The sequence below is a fragment of the Ornithorhynchus anatinus genome, chromosome 4 (genome assembly GCF_004115215.2).
Source record: "Ornithorhynchus anatinus isolate Pmale09 chromosome 4, mOrnAna1.pri.v4, whole genome shotgun sequence".
Taxonomy (NCBI): Eukaryota; Metazoa; Chordata; class Mammalia; order Monotremata; family Ornithorhynchidae; genus Ornithorhynchus; species Ornithorhynchus anatinus.
In genome coordinates this window covers 101,371,575-101,386,602 of record NC_041731.1, presented here as the reverse complement: position 1 = coordinate 101,386,602, position 15,028 = coordinate 101,371,575, and the positions used below count along the sequence as shown (strand labels likewise).

The window sequence follows — 15,028 nt, the reverse complement described above, 5'->3', positions numbered from 1 at the left end:
TGTTGAGTTTTAAGTGCCAGGCAGACATCCAGGTGGATACGTCCTGGAGGCAGGAGGAGATATGAGCCTGGAGGGAGGAGGAGAGAACGGCGGGGGAGATATAGATTTGGGTGTCATCTTCATAGAGATGAAGTCGAAGCCGTGGGAGCTAATGAGTTCACCAAGGGAGTGAGTGTAAATGGAGAACAGCAGAGGGCCACAAACTGACCCTTGAGGAACCCCTACAGTTAGTGGATGGGAGGGGAAGGGGGAGGAGGAGCCCACGAAGGGGACCGAGAATGAATGGCCAGAAAGATAAGGAGAACCAGAGTCCGTGAAGAGGAGTCCGGGAAGCCAAAGTGAGATAAAAAGTGGAGGAGAAGGGGATGATCGACAGTGTCAAAGGCAGCTGAGAGGTCGAGGAGGATTAGGATAGAGTAGAAGCCATTGGATTTGGCAAGAAGGAGGTCATGGGTGACCTTTGAGAGGGCAGTTTCAGTGAAGTGGAGGGGACAGAAGCCAGATTGGAGGGGGTCCAGGAGAGAGTTGGAGTTGAGGAATTCAAGGCAGCGAGTATAGATGACTCGTTTTAGGAGTTTGGAAAGGAAGGGTAGGAGGGAAATAGGACGATAATGGGAAGGGGAAGTGGGGTAGAGAGATCTACTACATGCCAGGCATTCTACTAAGCGCTGAGATAGATACAAGCTAATCAGGTTGGACCCAGTCCAACCATGTCCCTCATGGGGCTCAGAGTCTTATTCTCCATTTTTCAGATGAGGTAATTGAGGCATAGGAAAGTGAAGTGACTTGCCCAAAGTCACACCGCAGACAAGTGGAAGAGCGGGAATTAGAACCCAGATCCTTCTGACTCCCAGGCCTGTGCTCTATCTACTAGGCCATGCTGCTTCTCTTAAATTCTTTAAATCTCAAATGAGGGCATTTCTCATGACTGCAAACTCACTTGGGCACTCCCAGCTTGCCATTTTGAATCTGGAAGCATTTTCCTGAGTTTTATCCTTCCCTCTCTGGATGTGTTTTGTCTCATTAGATTCCCTGAGAGGAAAAAAAAACCAACACACCTTACTCTTCTTGCATTAGTTCCTCACTGCATCCTCTAAACTGTAAGCTCACTGTGGGCAGGGAATGTGTCTGTTTACTGTTGTATTGTACTCTTCCAACCACTCAGTACATTGCTCTGTACACAGTAATTGCTCAATAAATGCAGATGACTAGTTCAGTCCTCTGCCAAAAGTAATAGTAATAGTAATAATAATAATAATGATGGTATTTGTTAGGAGCTTACTATGTGCCAAGCACTATTCTAAGCACTGAGGTAATCAGGTTGTTCTACATGGGGCTCACAGTCTTAATCCCCATTTTACAGATGAGGGAACTAAGGGCCAGAGAAGTGAAGGGACTTGCCCAAAGTCACACAGCTGACAAGTGGCGGAGACGGGATTAGAACCCATGACCTCTGACTCCCAAGCCTGTGCTCTTTCCACTGAGCCACGCTGATTCTCTAGAACTAGTACTGGCAATAGTACTTATTAATCCATCTATCAGTTGTAATTTATTGCATACTTTTTGGGTAGAGAGCACGGAACGAAACCCTTGGGAGAATATAACACAGTAATAGTAGTAATAGTAATGTCATATGCTAAGTGCTTACTCTGTGCCAATAATAATAATCATAATAATGGTATTTGTTAAGCATTTACTATGTACCAAGCACTGTTCTAAGCACTGGGGTAGATACAAGGTAATCGGATTGTCCCACGAGGGTCTCATAGTCTTCATCCCCATTTTACAGATGAGGTAGCTGAGGCACAGAGAACTTAAGTGACTTGCCCCAAGTCACACAGCTGACAAGTAGCAGAGTAGGGATGAGAACCCACGACCTCTGACTCCCAAGCCCCTGCTCTTTCCACTAAGCCACGCTGCTTCTCTAACAGTGCCAAGCACTGTTCTAAACACTGAGGTAAATCCTGAAGGATACAACGCAGGAACGTGCTTCCAGATTCAAAATGGCAAGCTGGGAGTGCCCAAGTGAGTTTGCAATGATGAGAAATGCTCTCATTTGAGATTTAGAGAATTTAAGAGAAGCAGCATGGCCTAGTAGATGGAGCACAGCTAATACAAGTTAATCAGGTTGGACAGAGTCTCTGTCCCACATGGGGCTCACAGTCTTAATCCCCATTTTACAGTTGAGGTTAACTGAGGCAAACATCTTCTCCAGTCATGGGTTCTAATCCCGGCTCTGCCACCTGTCAGCTGTGTGACTTTGGAAAAGTCACTTGACTTCTTGGTGCCTCAGTTACCTCATCTGTAAAATGGGAATTAAGACTATGAGCCTCACGTGGGACACCTGATTACCTTGTATCTACTCCAGTGCTTAGAACAGTGCTCGGCACATAATAAGAGCTTAACAAATACCAACATTATTATTATTATTGCACTAAACGCTTGGGAGAGTACAATGCAATAGAGTTGGTAGATACTCTGAGAACAGCCACTACTGGATCATCTTCTAGACTGTGAGCCAGTTGTTGGGTAGAGATTGTCTCTGTTGCCAAATTGTACTTTCCAAACACTTAGTACAGTGCTCTGCACACAGTAAGCGCTAAATAAATACAATTGAATGAGTGAATCTTTATCTTTTATCTTTCTTCCCTTCCTCCCCATGTTTCTGCAGTAGGAGAAACTAGTCCCTCATTCTAGAAATGTAATCGTGGCTCAGTGGAAAGAGCCCGGGCTTTGGAGTCAGATGTTATGGGTTCGAATCCCAGCTCTGCCACTTGTCAGCTGTGTGACTGTGGGCAAGTCACTTCGCTTCTCTGTGCCTCAGTTACCTCATCTGTAAAATGGGGATTAAGACTATGAGCCCCACGTGGGACAACCTGATTCCCCTGTGTCTACCCCAGGGCTGAGAACAGTGCTCTGCACATATTAAGCGCTTAACAAATACCAACATTATTATTATTATTAATCGATTAATAAATCAATAGTATTTATTGAGCTCTTGTACTAAGTGTTTGTACTACACTGTGCTCTTGGAAGAGTACAATACCATAGAGTTGGTAGATACTGTACCCTTACAGTCATGAAGGTTAATCAGTTAATCAATATAGACACCATTCTTGTTAAACAGAGTGAATGAAATATTAATGAGACTCTTTTGAAGTGATGTTTGTGAGGACAGAACTTGTAATTCCTTTAAAGTTTGTTCTGCCATCATTAATAATAATTGCCTGTTTACTTCTTTTAATGTGTATATATTTATAATTCTATCCATTTATATTGATGTTATTGATGCCTGTTTGTTTGGATGTCTGTCTCCCCCCTTGTAGACTGTGAGCCTGTTGTGGGCAGGGATTGTCTCTCTCTGTTGCTGAATTGTACTTTCCAAGCGCTTAGTACGGTCCTCTGCACACAGTAATCCAAATTGTACATTCCAAGCGCTTAGTACAGTGCTCTGCACATAGTAAGTGCTCAATAAATACTATTGAATGAATGAATAAGCGCTCATTAACTATGACTGAGTGAATGAATGAATAATAAGGATGGTATTTGTTAGTGCTTACTATGTGTCAAGCACTGTTCCGATCGCTGGAGTAGATACAAGCAAATCAGGTTGGACACCGTCCCTCTAGACTGTAAACCCATTGAGGGCAGGGAATGTGTCTGTTTTCTGCATTGTAATAATAATAATAATGTTGGTATTTGTTAAGCGCTTACTATGTGCAGAGCACTGTTCTAAGCGCTGGGGTAGATCCAGGGTGATCAGGTTGTCCCACGTGGGCTCACAGTTTTTTAATCCCCATTTTTTACAGATGAGGTAACTGAGGCACAGAAGAGTTCAGTGACTTGCCCACAGTCACACAGCAGACAAGTGGCAGAGCTGGGATTAGAACCCAGGTCCTTCCAACTCCAAGATATTAGTTGCCCAGTTGGCAGCTTTCCCTTCCTATTTCTGCTCCGCAACATCTATTTTTCTGTTGTCACTGATTTTATTTGTTTGTTTTAGGTGGTTGGATTCTGTAACAGTAAAACCCATAACACTGAAGCTCCAAATATGCAAAATAAGATATGCAAATACAGAAGCACCTGGGATATTATCATGAACTCTACCGACTTTCAGAACACTAGTCCCATGAAAGAGAAGCCACCTCTACCTACCTTCTCATTGCTACAGGCCAGAGATAGAGTGGTCTGCTTAGTTCTTGACAAATCTCAAAGCATGGGGGTAAGATTGAATGCTTTATAACTTTTCACTTGCAAAATATTAACCCAGTGGAATAAGAGTAAAGGAATATCTTTGGGCCTTTTTTTCAAGGAATGTGATGGGAGAGTAGGATAAGGCGGGTGGGAGGTGGGAGAGGGAGATATCAAAAGAGGTACAGCTGCTTAGAACACCAAACCGTAACGGGAAAAAAACCCAAACGAATAATAACGAATCAATAGTAATTCTTGAGTCCTTATTCTGTGCGGAGCACTTCAGAGAGTACAATATTGTACAGGAGAGTAGCGTGGACTATACTTAATCCCTGCCCATAGAGGCTTCGTGAGGTATTTGAAGCCTGAGATTCATTCATTCATTCATTCAGTAGTATTTATTGAGCGCTTACGATGTGCAGAGCACTGTACTAAGCACTTGGAATGTACAAATCGGTAACAGATAGAGACAGTCAAAGAGAACAATTGATTGTTTAAATTTGCAAACCTAGAGATACAATGAAGATGTTAACTTCAAAATACAAGTAGACATTAGTTTCTGTGTCTCCTGTGAAAATTTCCAGAGTTTTAAAAGGAAGAAAATCAGGAGGAAAAATAAGAGTATGGAAATGCAACCAGGAAGGAAAGCAGATAATCATAGCTTCTAGTCACATATATGCTCACTTTGGGCAGGGAATGTCACTGTTTATTGTTGTATTGGAATCTCCCAAGCACTGAGTACATTGTTCTGTAGCCAGTAAGCACTCAATAAATATGATTAAATGAATGATTATCTTACCAAGGGCCAAGCACTGTAGTAAGCGCTAGAGTAGATATAAGAAACAGTCCATGTCCTACATGGGGCTCACAGGCTAAGTAAGAGGGAGTAGGGTTTAATTCCCATTTTACAGATGAAGAAACTGAGGCACAGTTTAAGTGGCTTGCCCAAGGTCACACAGCAGACAAATGGTGGAACCAGGATTAGAACCCAGGTCCTTTGACTCCCAGGGTTGTGCACTTTCCATCGGGCAACACTGCTTCTCCTGTTTTGACACCTGAAAAGGCTTGGCTGTTGGTTTTAAGCCCTTTAAAAATGTTTGGTCTTTTTTTTTTTTTTTTGCACCTTTAGGGGAGCAATCGCCTCAGTCGAATGAACCAGGCTGCAGAAGTATTCCTCCTTCAAATTGTTGAAATTGGATCGTCAGTGGGGATTGTCACATTTGACACTACTGCAAAAATCCAACATCCTCTGAAACAAATAACGGTTCACGATGATCGAGTAACGCTAACCACAAAACTGCCCAAGAAATCTAGCGGCGGAACTTCAATCTGCAGTGGAGTCAGAGAAGGATTTGCGGTACCAAAAATGACCTTTGCAATTCAGTCTTATCTAGAGCCGGATCAGACCTTTTTCTCTCCCTGACACAACCAGGTGCCCGGCAGGCTGCTGAGGAGAGGGGAGAGCAGGACATGTTCCAATCACAAAAACAATCAGTTATATTTATTAATAATAGTAACAAATACCACAATTGTTATGATTAAGTGTTTACTTTGTGCCAGGAACTATACTAAGCTGTGGGGTGGATACAAGCAAATCAGGCTGGACACAGTCCCTGTCCCATGTGGGGCTCACAGTCTTAATCCCCGTTTTACAGATGAGGTCACTGAGGCCCAGAGAAGTAAAGTGACTTGCCCAAGGTCACGCAGCAGTCAGGTGGCAGAGCCCGGACTAGAATCCATGACCTTCTGACTTCCCATATTCTATTCACTACACTATGCTGCTTCTCTTACTGAGTGCTCACTGCTGCTGCGTACTGAGTGCTTACTATGTGCAGAACACTTGGGAGAGTACAGTACAAGCAGAAATCAGCCCTTCTGGCGGAGCACTGGAGCTGTGTGGCTTTTCTCCTTCTACTCATTACCCTGTCCTGCCTTGGGGATGTTCTTGCCAATGAGCAGGGAAAGGCAGGATGGGGAGAAAATCGGGGGCCAGAGGATGTAGAAGGGTCCGGGAGCCTCTGAAACCCTGGAGCTGTAGATGCCTGGGCAGAATCAATCAATCAATCAACGGTATTTATTGAGCGCTTACCGTGTGTGCAAAGCTAAGCATCTGGGAGAGTGCGACACAACAGACCTGCCCATAATGAGCTCAGTCTAGAGGAATAATAATAATAATTATGAAACACTATGTGCCAAGCACTAGTTCTAAGCCCTGAAGTAGTTACAAGTTAATCAGGTGGGACAGAGTCCCTGTCCCCCCATGGGGCACAAATTCCTAATCCCCATTTTACAGATGAGGTAACTGAGCCCAGAGCAGTGAAGTGACTTGCCTAAAATCACACAGCAGACATGTGGTGGAACCAGAATTAGAACCCAGGTCCTTCTGACTCCCAGGCCCATGCTGTATAATAATGTTGGTATTTGTTAAGCGCTCGCTATGCGCAGAGCACTGTTCTAAGCGCTGGCGTAGATACAGGGTCATCAGGTTGTCCCTCGTGAGGCTCACGGTTAATCCCCATTTTAAAGATGAGGGAACTGAGGCACAGAGAAGTTAAGTGACTTGCCCACGGTCACACAGCTGACAACTGGCCCAGCGAGGATTCGAACCCATGACCATGGCTTTATCCACTAAGCCATGCTAAGGAAGGAGCAGGGGAAAGGTTGGGAGGGACAGTCTTTGGCAAGGGGGATGGTAGGAGGTTACTACTATTGCTACTGCAGATAGGTTTACACTTTTAAGCATTATACGTAGGCCACAGCTCAGAGCCCATTTCACGCAAACACCAAGGCAAAGCCTGACTCACCGTGAAACTGGAAGAATCCCCGAAATTCCAGTGGTCAAAAGGTGGCCAAAGAAAGGCCTTGTTGAACACTCCTTCTCAATCCTCCTGCATTTACATAGATATCTTTCAACTCCACTGCTTTGAAATAATAATAATAATTGTGTTTGTTAAGCGCTTACTACGTGTCAAATACCGTTCTAAACACTGGAGAAGATACAGGATAATCACGTCTGACACAGTCCCTGTCCCACACAGGGCTCACAGCCTAAGTAGGAGGGGCAAGAGGTATTGAATCCCCATTTTACAGATGAGGTAACTGAGGCCCAGAGAAATGAAGTGACTTGCCTGACATCACACAGCAGGTAAATGGCAGAGCCGGGATTAGAACCCCGGGCCACTAGGTCGCACTGCTAGAAGGGAGGAGGCGAAGGGGCAGAGCTGTAAAGGAAGAGGAAGAACTGGAGAGTTTTGATGACAGTGTCATTCCCTTCGGGAATAACAGAAGAGACTCACGACAGGAATGAGGAAGGCAAACCACAGGAACAAAACGTAACATCAAAGCCGTGAGCTTGAGGCTTAAGGAGGATGAGGTGGTGTTGACAGTGATGAGAAAGTCAATAGGAATGGCATTTATTACATCCTTACTGTGTGCAGAACACTGAACCAGGAAAAGGCTTAGAAGAGGGTTTCTAAGAAAAGGGAGTTGTTCCTCAGTGTTGAAACAGACTGAACGGAAAACGAGGATTAGGGCAAAGACCATTGAAATTAATCAGGAGGAAATGGTTGGGCAAATTACTAAAGCAGTTTCAGTAGAGACTGGGAAGCAGCGTGGCTCAGTGGAAAGAGCTTGGGCTTGGGACCCAGAGGTCATGGGTTCGAATCCCAGCTCTGCCACTTGTTAGCTGTGTGACCGTGGGCAAGTCACTTCACTTCTCTGGGCCTCAGTTACCTCAGCTGTAAAATGGGGATGAAGATTGTGAGCCTCATGTGGGATATCCTGATTACCTTGTATACCCCAGCGCTTAGAACAGTGCCCTGCACATAGTAAGCGCTTAACAAATACCAACATTATTATTATTATTATTAGAGCAAAAAGAGCAATTCCAGACTAGACAGGTGACAGACACCTAGAATGCCATGTGTCTCTCTGGCTCTCAATCAGTATTAATGAAAATGTACATTGATAAACGTGTTCTTAGGATTGCTTGTGATCGGTGAAAATGGCATTTAAAGATGATTATTTCGGGGAGAAATAAGGAGAACCATTCTAAACTGATCTTTTCTCTCTTATTTATATTCATTTTTATCGTTGTAGTTGAAACAGTACATACTTTAATACCATACTACGTGTTTATTCATTCATTCAATAGTATTTATTGAGCATTTACTATGTGCAGAGCACTGTACTAAGCACTTGGAATGTACAATTTGGTAACAGATAAATAGAGATCGAGTGTATCAAAATAGTGTAAAACAATCTCTTGGAAGAGAGAATATGTGCCTTTCATTTGTTGCGCCCTCCCAAGTGCTTAGTACAGTGCCTGACCAACTCGGTAAACTCAAGTGCCACTGATCAATTGATTAACTGATTAAACACACACACACACACACACACAATTCTCACACGCCACACATTTACTGAAGTCACATTTCACTCATAAACCCACCCTCTTTTTTGTATGATATTTGTTAAGCACTTACTACGTTCCAGGCACTTTTCTAAGCCCAGGGGTAATAATAATAATACTGTTGGTATTTGTTAAGCGCTTACTATGTGCAGAGTACTGTTCTAAGCGCTGGGGTAGATACAGGGTAATCGGGTTGTCCCTCGTGAGGCTCACAGTCTTAATCCCCATTTCACAGATGAGGTAACTGAGGCCCAGAGAAGTGAAGTGACTTGCCCACAGTCACACAGCTGACAAGTGGCAGAGCTGGGATTCGAACCCATAACCTCTGACTCCCAAGCCCGTGCTCTTTCCACTGAGCCAAGCTGTTTACAAGTTTATCAGTAGGGCACAGTCCCTGTCCCACTTGAGGCTCACCGTCTTAATACCCATTTTACAGATGAGGTAACCGAGGCACAGAGAAGTTAAGTGACTTGCCCAAATTCACACAGTAGACAAGTGACAGAGCTGGGATTAGAACTCAGGTACTTCAGACTCCAGGGCCCAAACTCTGTCCATCTGGCCAGTTACTTCTCTTTCTCTCTTTGCGGCCTAACATAATTCTCATGATCACAATACCACGATTCTTGGTTGTTTTTTTAACTTTGCTTTTGATTTTTATTCCCCCTAAAATGATTATAGGTGAACCCTCCGTTTTCAAATTTAGGCCAATAAAAGTAATTCACTGAAAGGTGCAAATCAGGATTACGGAGTTGAAATTTTATTTTTAAATTGTTTTGATAGCAATCGTAGTACATGCTGATTTTGAACCTGAGAAGTTGGTGATCTGGGTTCTTTTTATTGACAGGCGATTAAGCGAGTAATGCCAAACACCTACGGCTCCGAAATTGTACTATTAACTGACGGGGAGGACGGCAAGATAGGCACTTGCATTTCTGAAGTGATAGAAAGTGGAGCTATCATTCACACCATTGCTTTGGGACCTTCAGCTGCCAAAGAGTTAGAGAAGCTGTCAAACCTAACAGGTAAAACACATCCCCTCTTTTAGAATGCAATCTTAAACCAGCACCCTAAGAGCGGAATCCCAAATCAATATGGTTGCTATAATAATGTTGGCATTTGTTAAGCGCTTACTACATGCCGAGCACTGTTCTAAGCGCTGGGGTAGATACAGGGTCATCAGGTCGTCCCACGTGAGGCTCACGGTTAATTCCCGTTTTACAGATGAGGTAACTGAGGCACAGAGAAGTGAAGTGACTTGCCCACGGTCACACAGCTGACAGGTGGCAGAGCCGGGAGTCGAACCCGTGACCTCTGACTCCGAAGCCCAGGCTCTTTCCACTGAGCCATACTCGAACAACAGTCAAGATATCTTACTCTAATAGGTGTCAAGGATTGAACTGGAGTCAGTTAATTTCTGTGGGCCCACAAGGACTCTTGATGCACCATTTAGGGCTGAGAAAAGACAAACCTTTTTTCCACCCTACAATTCTTCATTTGACCTTTAGCTGAAAGTGATAGTTCTCCCCACTGTGGTGGTTTCCGTGTATATAATGACCAGTTCTGATTGGGGGTGGGGGGTGGTTGGGGACTTGGGGTGGAAAAGGGGGTGATGTATGGCCTCCAAGAAGCAGGGTTGAAAAGACAGGAAAGGGGGAGAGACTAGAGAAGAGAGAGTGAGAAGCAGCGTGGCTCAGTGGAAAGAGCACGGGCTTTGGAGTCAGAGGTCATGGATTCGAATCCCAGCTCTGCCACTTGTCAGCTGTGTGACTTTGGGCAAGTCACTTCACTTCTCGGTGCCTCGGTTACCTCATCTGTAAAATGTCCCACGTGGGGGACAACCTGATTCCCCTGTGTCTACCCCAGCGCTTAGAACAGTGCTCTGCACATAGTAAGCGCTTAACAAATACCAACATTATCATTATTATTATAGAAATGGTGGGAGAATGGGTTGTGGGGGAAGAGGAAATGGAGGGGACAGAGAGAGTGTGAGAGAAGCAGAGTGGCTTAGCAGAAGCAGCCTGGCCTAGTGGAAAGAGCACAGGCCTATGTGCCACTGCACTGGGGTTGTAGCTTGGCCTAGTGGAAAGAGTATGGGCCTGGAAGTCAGATGTTGTGGGTTCTAATCCTGTTTCTGCCACTTGTTTGCTGTGTGACCTTGAGCAAGTCACTTCACTTCTCTGTGCCTCAGTTACCTCCTCTGTAAAATGGGAATTGAGGCTATGAACCCCACTTGGGACAGGGATTGTGTCTGACCTGATTACCTTGTATCTATCCCAACGCTGAAAACAGTGTTTGGCACATAGTAAGTGCTGAACAAATACCACAATTATTATTACTATTATTAAGCATTGGGGGAGCTACAAGCTAATCAGGTTTCTTTTTTTTTTTTTTAAATGGCATCTGTTAAGCATTTACCCTGTGCCGGGCACTGTTCTAAGCACTGGGGTAGAGATAAGCTATATCAGTCCATTTCCCTCATGAGGCTCACAGCCTTAATCCCCACTGTACAGACGAGGTAACTGAAGCACAGAGAAGTGAAGTGACTTGTCCAAGGTCACATGGCAGACAAGTGGTGAAGCCGAGATTAGAACATGGATCCTTCTGACTCCCAGGCCTGTGCTCGATCCACTAGGCCATGTTCCAAATGGGACTCACAGTCGTAATCCCCATTTTAGAGATGAGGGAACTGAGTCACAGAGAAGTGAAGTGAACTGCTGAAGTGGCGGAGCAGGGAACCAGGTCCTTCGGTCTCCCAGGCCTGGGTTCTACCCACTAGTTGTTGCTGCTTCTGGATTTCTCCAGAGGCCTTTCAGGTGATGGGATAGAACCCAGAAAGATATGTCACACCCACTTAAAGCGGGATGCCTGGTGAAGACAAACAAGCGGCCAATCGCAAAGATGCTACCAGGTTCGCATGAGGAGAATAAGCAGCAGAAACCCAAACAGCTGCTGCAAAGTGAACTGAAACTGGGATAGGGAAAGCAAAGACATGGGAAATATTTCAAGGATGTAGTCCTTATATAGAGAGCATCCCAACTAAAAATACGGGAATTAATTGCTGTGGATAGACCAGCACGATGTACTGAAATCCAAAGAGCCACTCCCTTTGAACCAAGCCTTGTCAGGATCGATAGACAAGTAAGCAAAAGTGAAAGCAGCACCAGCCTTAAAAATCAAACATGAAAGCGTGATTTTGGGGTGCACCGTGCTGAAGTGACTGAAGTTTTCAGTAACACACACACACACTCAAGGGTGACCTTTGGTATTGGTGGCATCTTCTCTGAGTACCGAGGACAACTTAGTGTGTGTACACATGAGTACAAACACACAAACGCACACACATCAAGACCATCATCATCACCATCAATGGTATTTACTGAGCACTTACTCTGTGCAGAGCACTGTACTAAGCATTTGGGAGAGTACAATGAAACAGAGCTGGTAGATAGGTTCCCTGTCCACAATGAGTTTACAGTCTAGAAAGGGAGACAGACAGTAATATGAAGAAATAATTTATAATCTATACTTTATGGCTCATGAATGTAATTTATAAGGCCAGAGAAAAATGAAAAATGTTGTTCTACCCCTGCAAATGCTCCACAGAACTATCTTCACTATGTCTCCTCTCAGGTCTGCCCTTTGACTAGATCCAGTAGATCAATTAAATCAATTGTATTTATTGAGTATTTACTGTGGGCAGAGCGCAGTACTGAGTGCTTGGGAAAGTAAAATATAATAGCATCGATTGACACTTTCCCTGTCCACAATGCACTTACAGTTTAGATGGAGAAAACAATAATGAATAATAAATAATAATGAAAAAGTGGCCCTGCACTCAAACATGGTAGATGGTGGGAGAGAAAGGGACAAATGAAGATTGCTTACTAAAGCTACAGAACTCGCTCTCTACTGCAAATTAGTATTTTATTGCTCCAAAGCCAAAAATGATCGATCCAAAATTTGATGTACCACAATAGAATAATTACTTTGTGTTGTACAAGCATTCATTCACTCACAGGAAAGGAAGCATGCGGGGAAAAGCAATAAACTTCAGTAAGTGTCCCTTCCTTCCTTGTCCTTCATCCCTCTCCACGAGTGGCTCACAAACCAACCCGATATACTCTCAAAAAGGAATTAGAGAGAAACCAGTTCATTATTGGGTAGAGATTGTCTCCATTTGTTGCCGAATTGTACATTCCAAGCGCTTAGTACAGTGCTCTGCACACAGTAAGCACTTAATAAATACGACTGAATGAATGAATGAAGACCAAAAACTCAGCAGGTCTAGTGAGAGGATACATTTATAAATGAGCAGATATCTACTTTATAGAAATCATAATTTGATTCTCCGATAATTCCCATTTCAGGTGGATTGCAGTTTTCTGCTACAGATAAGCTGGACAGCAATGGCCTTATTGATGCTTTCAGTAAAATTTCTTCAGGAAGCGGAAACATCTCCCAACAATCTATCCAGGTCTGAGTTTGTTTTTTCATATCTCATTTGGTTTCCCATAGTTTAATTTTGTTCCCCTATCATCCTCCTCTCTGGCTGCACGTTAATCCTCTCTATCCTGCCTTGATTACTGTTATCAGCCTCCTTGCTGACCTCCCTGCTTCCCGTCTCTTTCATTCAATAGTATTTATTGAGCACTTACTATGTGCAGAGCACTGTACTAAGCGCTTGGAACGTACAAATCGGTAACAGATGGAGACAGTCCCTGCCCTCTTCCCACTCCAGTCCGTAGTTCACTCGGCTGCCCAGATCGTTTTTCTATGAAAACATTCAGTCCATATTTCCCCACTCCTCAAGAACCTTCAGTGATTGCCCATTCACCTCTGCATCAGATAGAATCTTGTTAGCATTGGCCTTAAAACACTCCGTCACCTTACTCTGGCCTACCTTACCTCCCCAATTTCTTACAACCCAGCCTGCACACTTCACTCCTCTAATGCCAACCTACTCACTGTAGCTCAGTCTCATCCATCTCACTGCCAACCTCTCATCCGCATTCTGCCCCTGACCTGTCATACCCTCCCTCTTCATATCTGACAAATAATTACTCTCCCCTTCGTCAAGATCCTCCAAGAGGCCTTCCCTTACTAAACCCTCATTTTCTCTTCTCCCACTCCCTTCTGCATCTCCTTTGAAATTAGATTTGCTCACTTTATTCACACACACCCCCCACCAGCCCCACAGCACTTATGAAAATATCCTTAATTTATGGATTTTTATTGTCTGTCTCCCCGTCTAGACTGTAAGCTCACTGTGGGAAGCAAACGTGCCTACCAACTCTGTTGTATTACACTCTTTCTCTTAGTATAGTGCTCTGCACACAGTAGGTGCTCAAAAACACAACTGATGGATTGATTTCGAAGACGTGGTCACTATCCTAATGGTCGTTGAAAACACAGGAATTGGACCTCCTCCCGGGAGTCTGGGACAAGTGGCTCTTCCTCTAGAGTTTAAGATCGTTTTGGGCAGGGAATGTGTATATTCATTAGTATATTGTATTTCCCAAGAGCCTAGCACAGTGTTCTGCACACAGTAAGTGCTCAATACTTGATTGACTGACTATAACTCAGCATGAAGGTCTACCCTCACTAGGTTTCTCACCCACCTAAAAGAGACTTGCTTCCCATTGTCAATAAGCCTACCAAAAAATAACCTTGAAAGAACATCCAGCCCCGGCTAACTCCCTGGGTCTCTTCCCTTCCTCCAAATCTCCCTCAAATCTTTGGTATTACAAGGTTTTCCAATATTTCCAGTACCCAGGTAAGCAATCAATTTATTGAGCGCTTGCTTTGTGCAAAGCAATGTATTCAGTGTGTGGGAAGAGTACGATAAAATAGGTAGACAGAGGCCTACCCCTCAAGGCGTTTGCACACCCCTGGCCGTGTGCCTTGTGAAATATCGCCAGAAGGACTAACTTCTCCTGGGAATCCTCAGTAGACAAACCCACTTGTCCAGATGAGATCAGGAGAGGTTTAGCAATTAATCAATGGTACTTATTATAATATATAACCATATTATTATTATTATTATGGTATTATGTGCCAAGCAGTCTCAATCCCCATTTTACAGATGAGGTAACAGGCCCAGAGAAGTTAAGTGACTTGTCCAAAGTCACACAGCAGACAAGTGGTGGCTATGGGATATGAACCCATGACCTCTGACTCCCAAGCCTGTGCTCTTGCCACTGGGCCATGCTGCTTCTTATATACTTATTATAATATATAATTGTAATTATTATATAATTATAATATAATAACAATAATGGCGGTACTTGTTAAGCACTTACTACATGCCAAGAACTGTACTGGGGTAGGTACAAATTAGCCCTCCCTTTCCCTCTGCTCTTCCTCCCCTCCCCATTGCCCCTGCTCCCTCCCTCTACTCTACCCCCTTCCCCTCCCCACAGCACTTGT

At 44.0% G+C, this 15,028-nt stretch overlaps 1 protein-coding gene across 1 annotated transcript in view; it reads left to right on the top strand.

Moving 5' to 3' along the window:
- Positions 1–15,028, top strand: part of LOC103167695 (calcium-activated chloride channel regulator 1-like) — a 50,006-nt gene that overhangs the window by 14,046 nt on the left and 20,932 nt on the right. The window contains exons 6-9 of the mRNA XM_029063474.1: positions 4,004–4,222; positions 5,321–5,548; positions 9,447–9,624; positions 12,970–13,076. Of these exons, the coding sequence (XP_028919307.1) occupies positions 4,004–4,222; positions 5,321–5,548; positions 9,447–9,624; positions 12,970–13,076 (732 nt within the window). The remainder of the gene's footprint in view (positions 1–4,003; positions 4,223–5,320; positions 5,549–9,446; positions 9,625–12,969; positions 13,077–15,028) is intronic.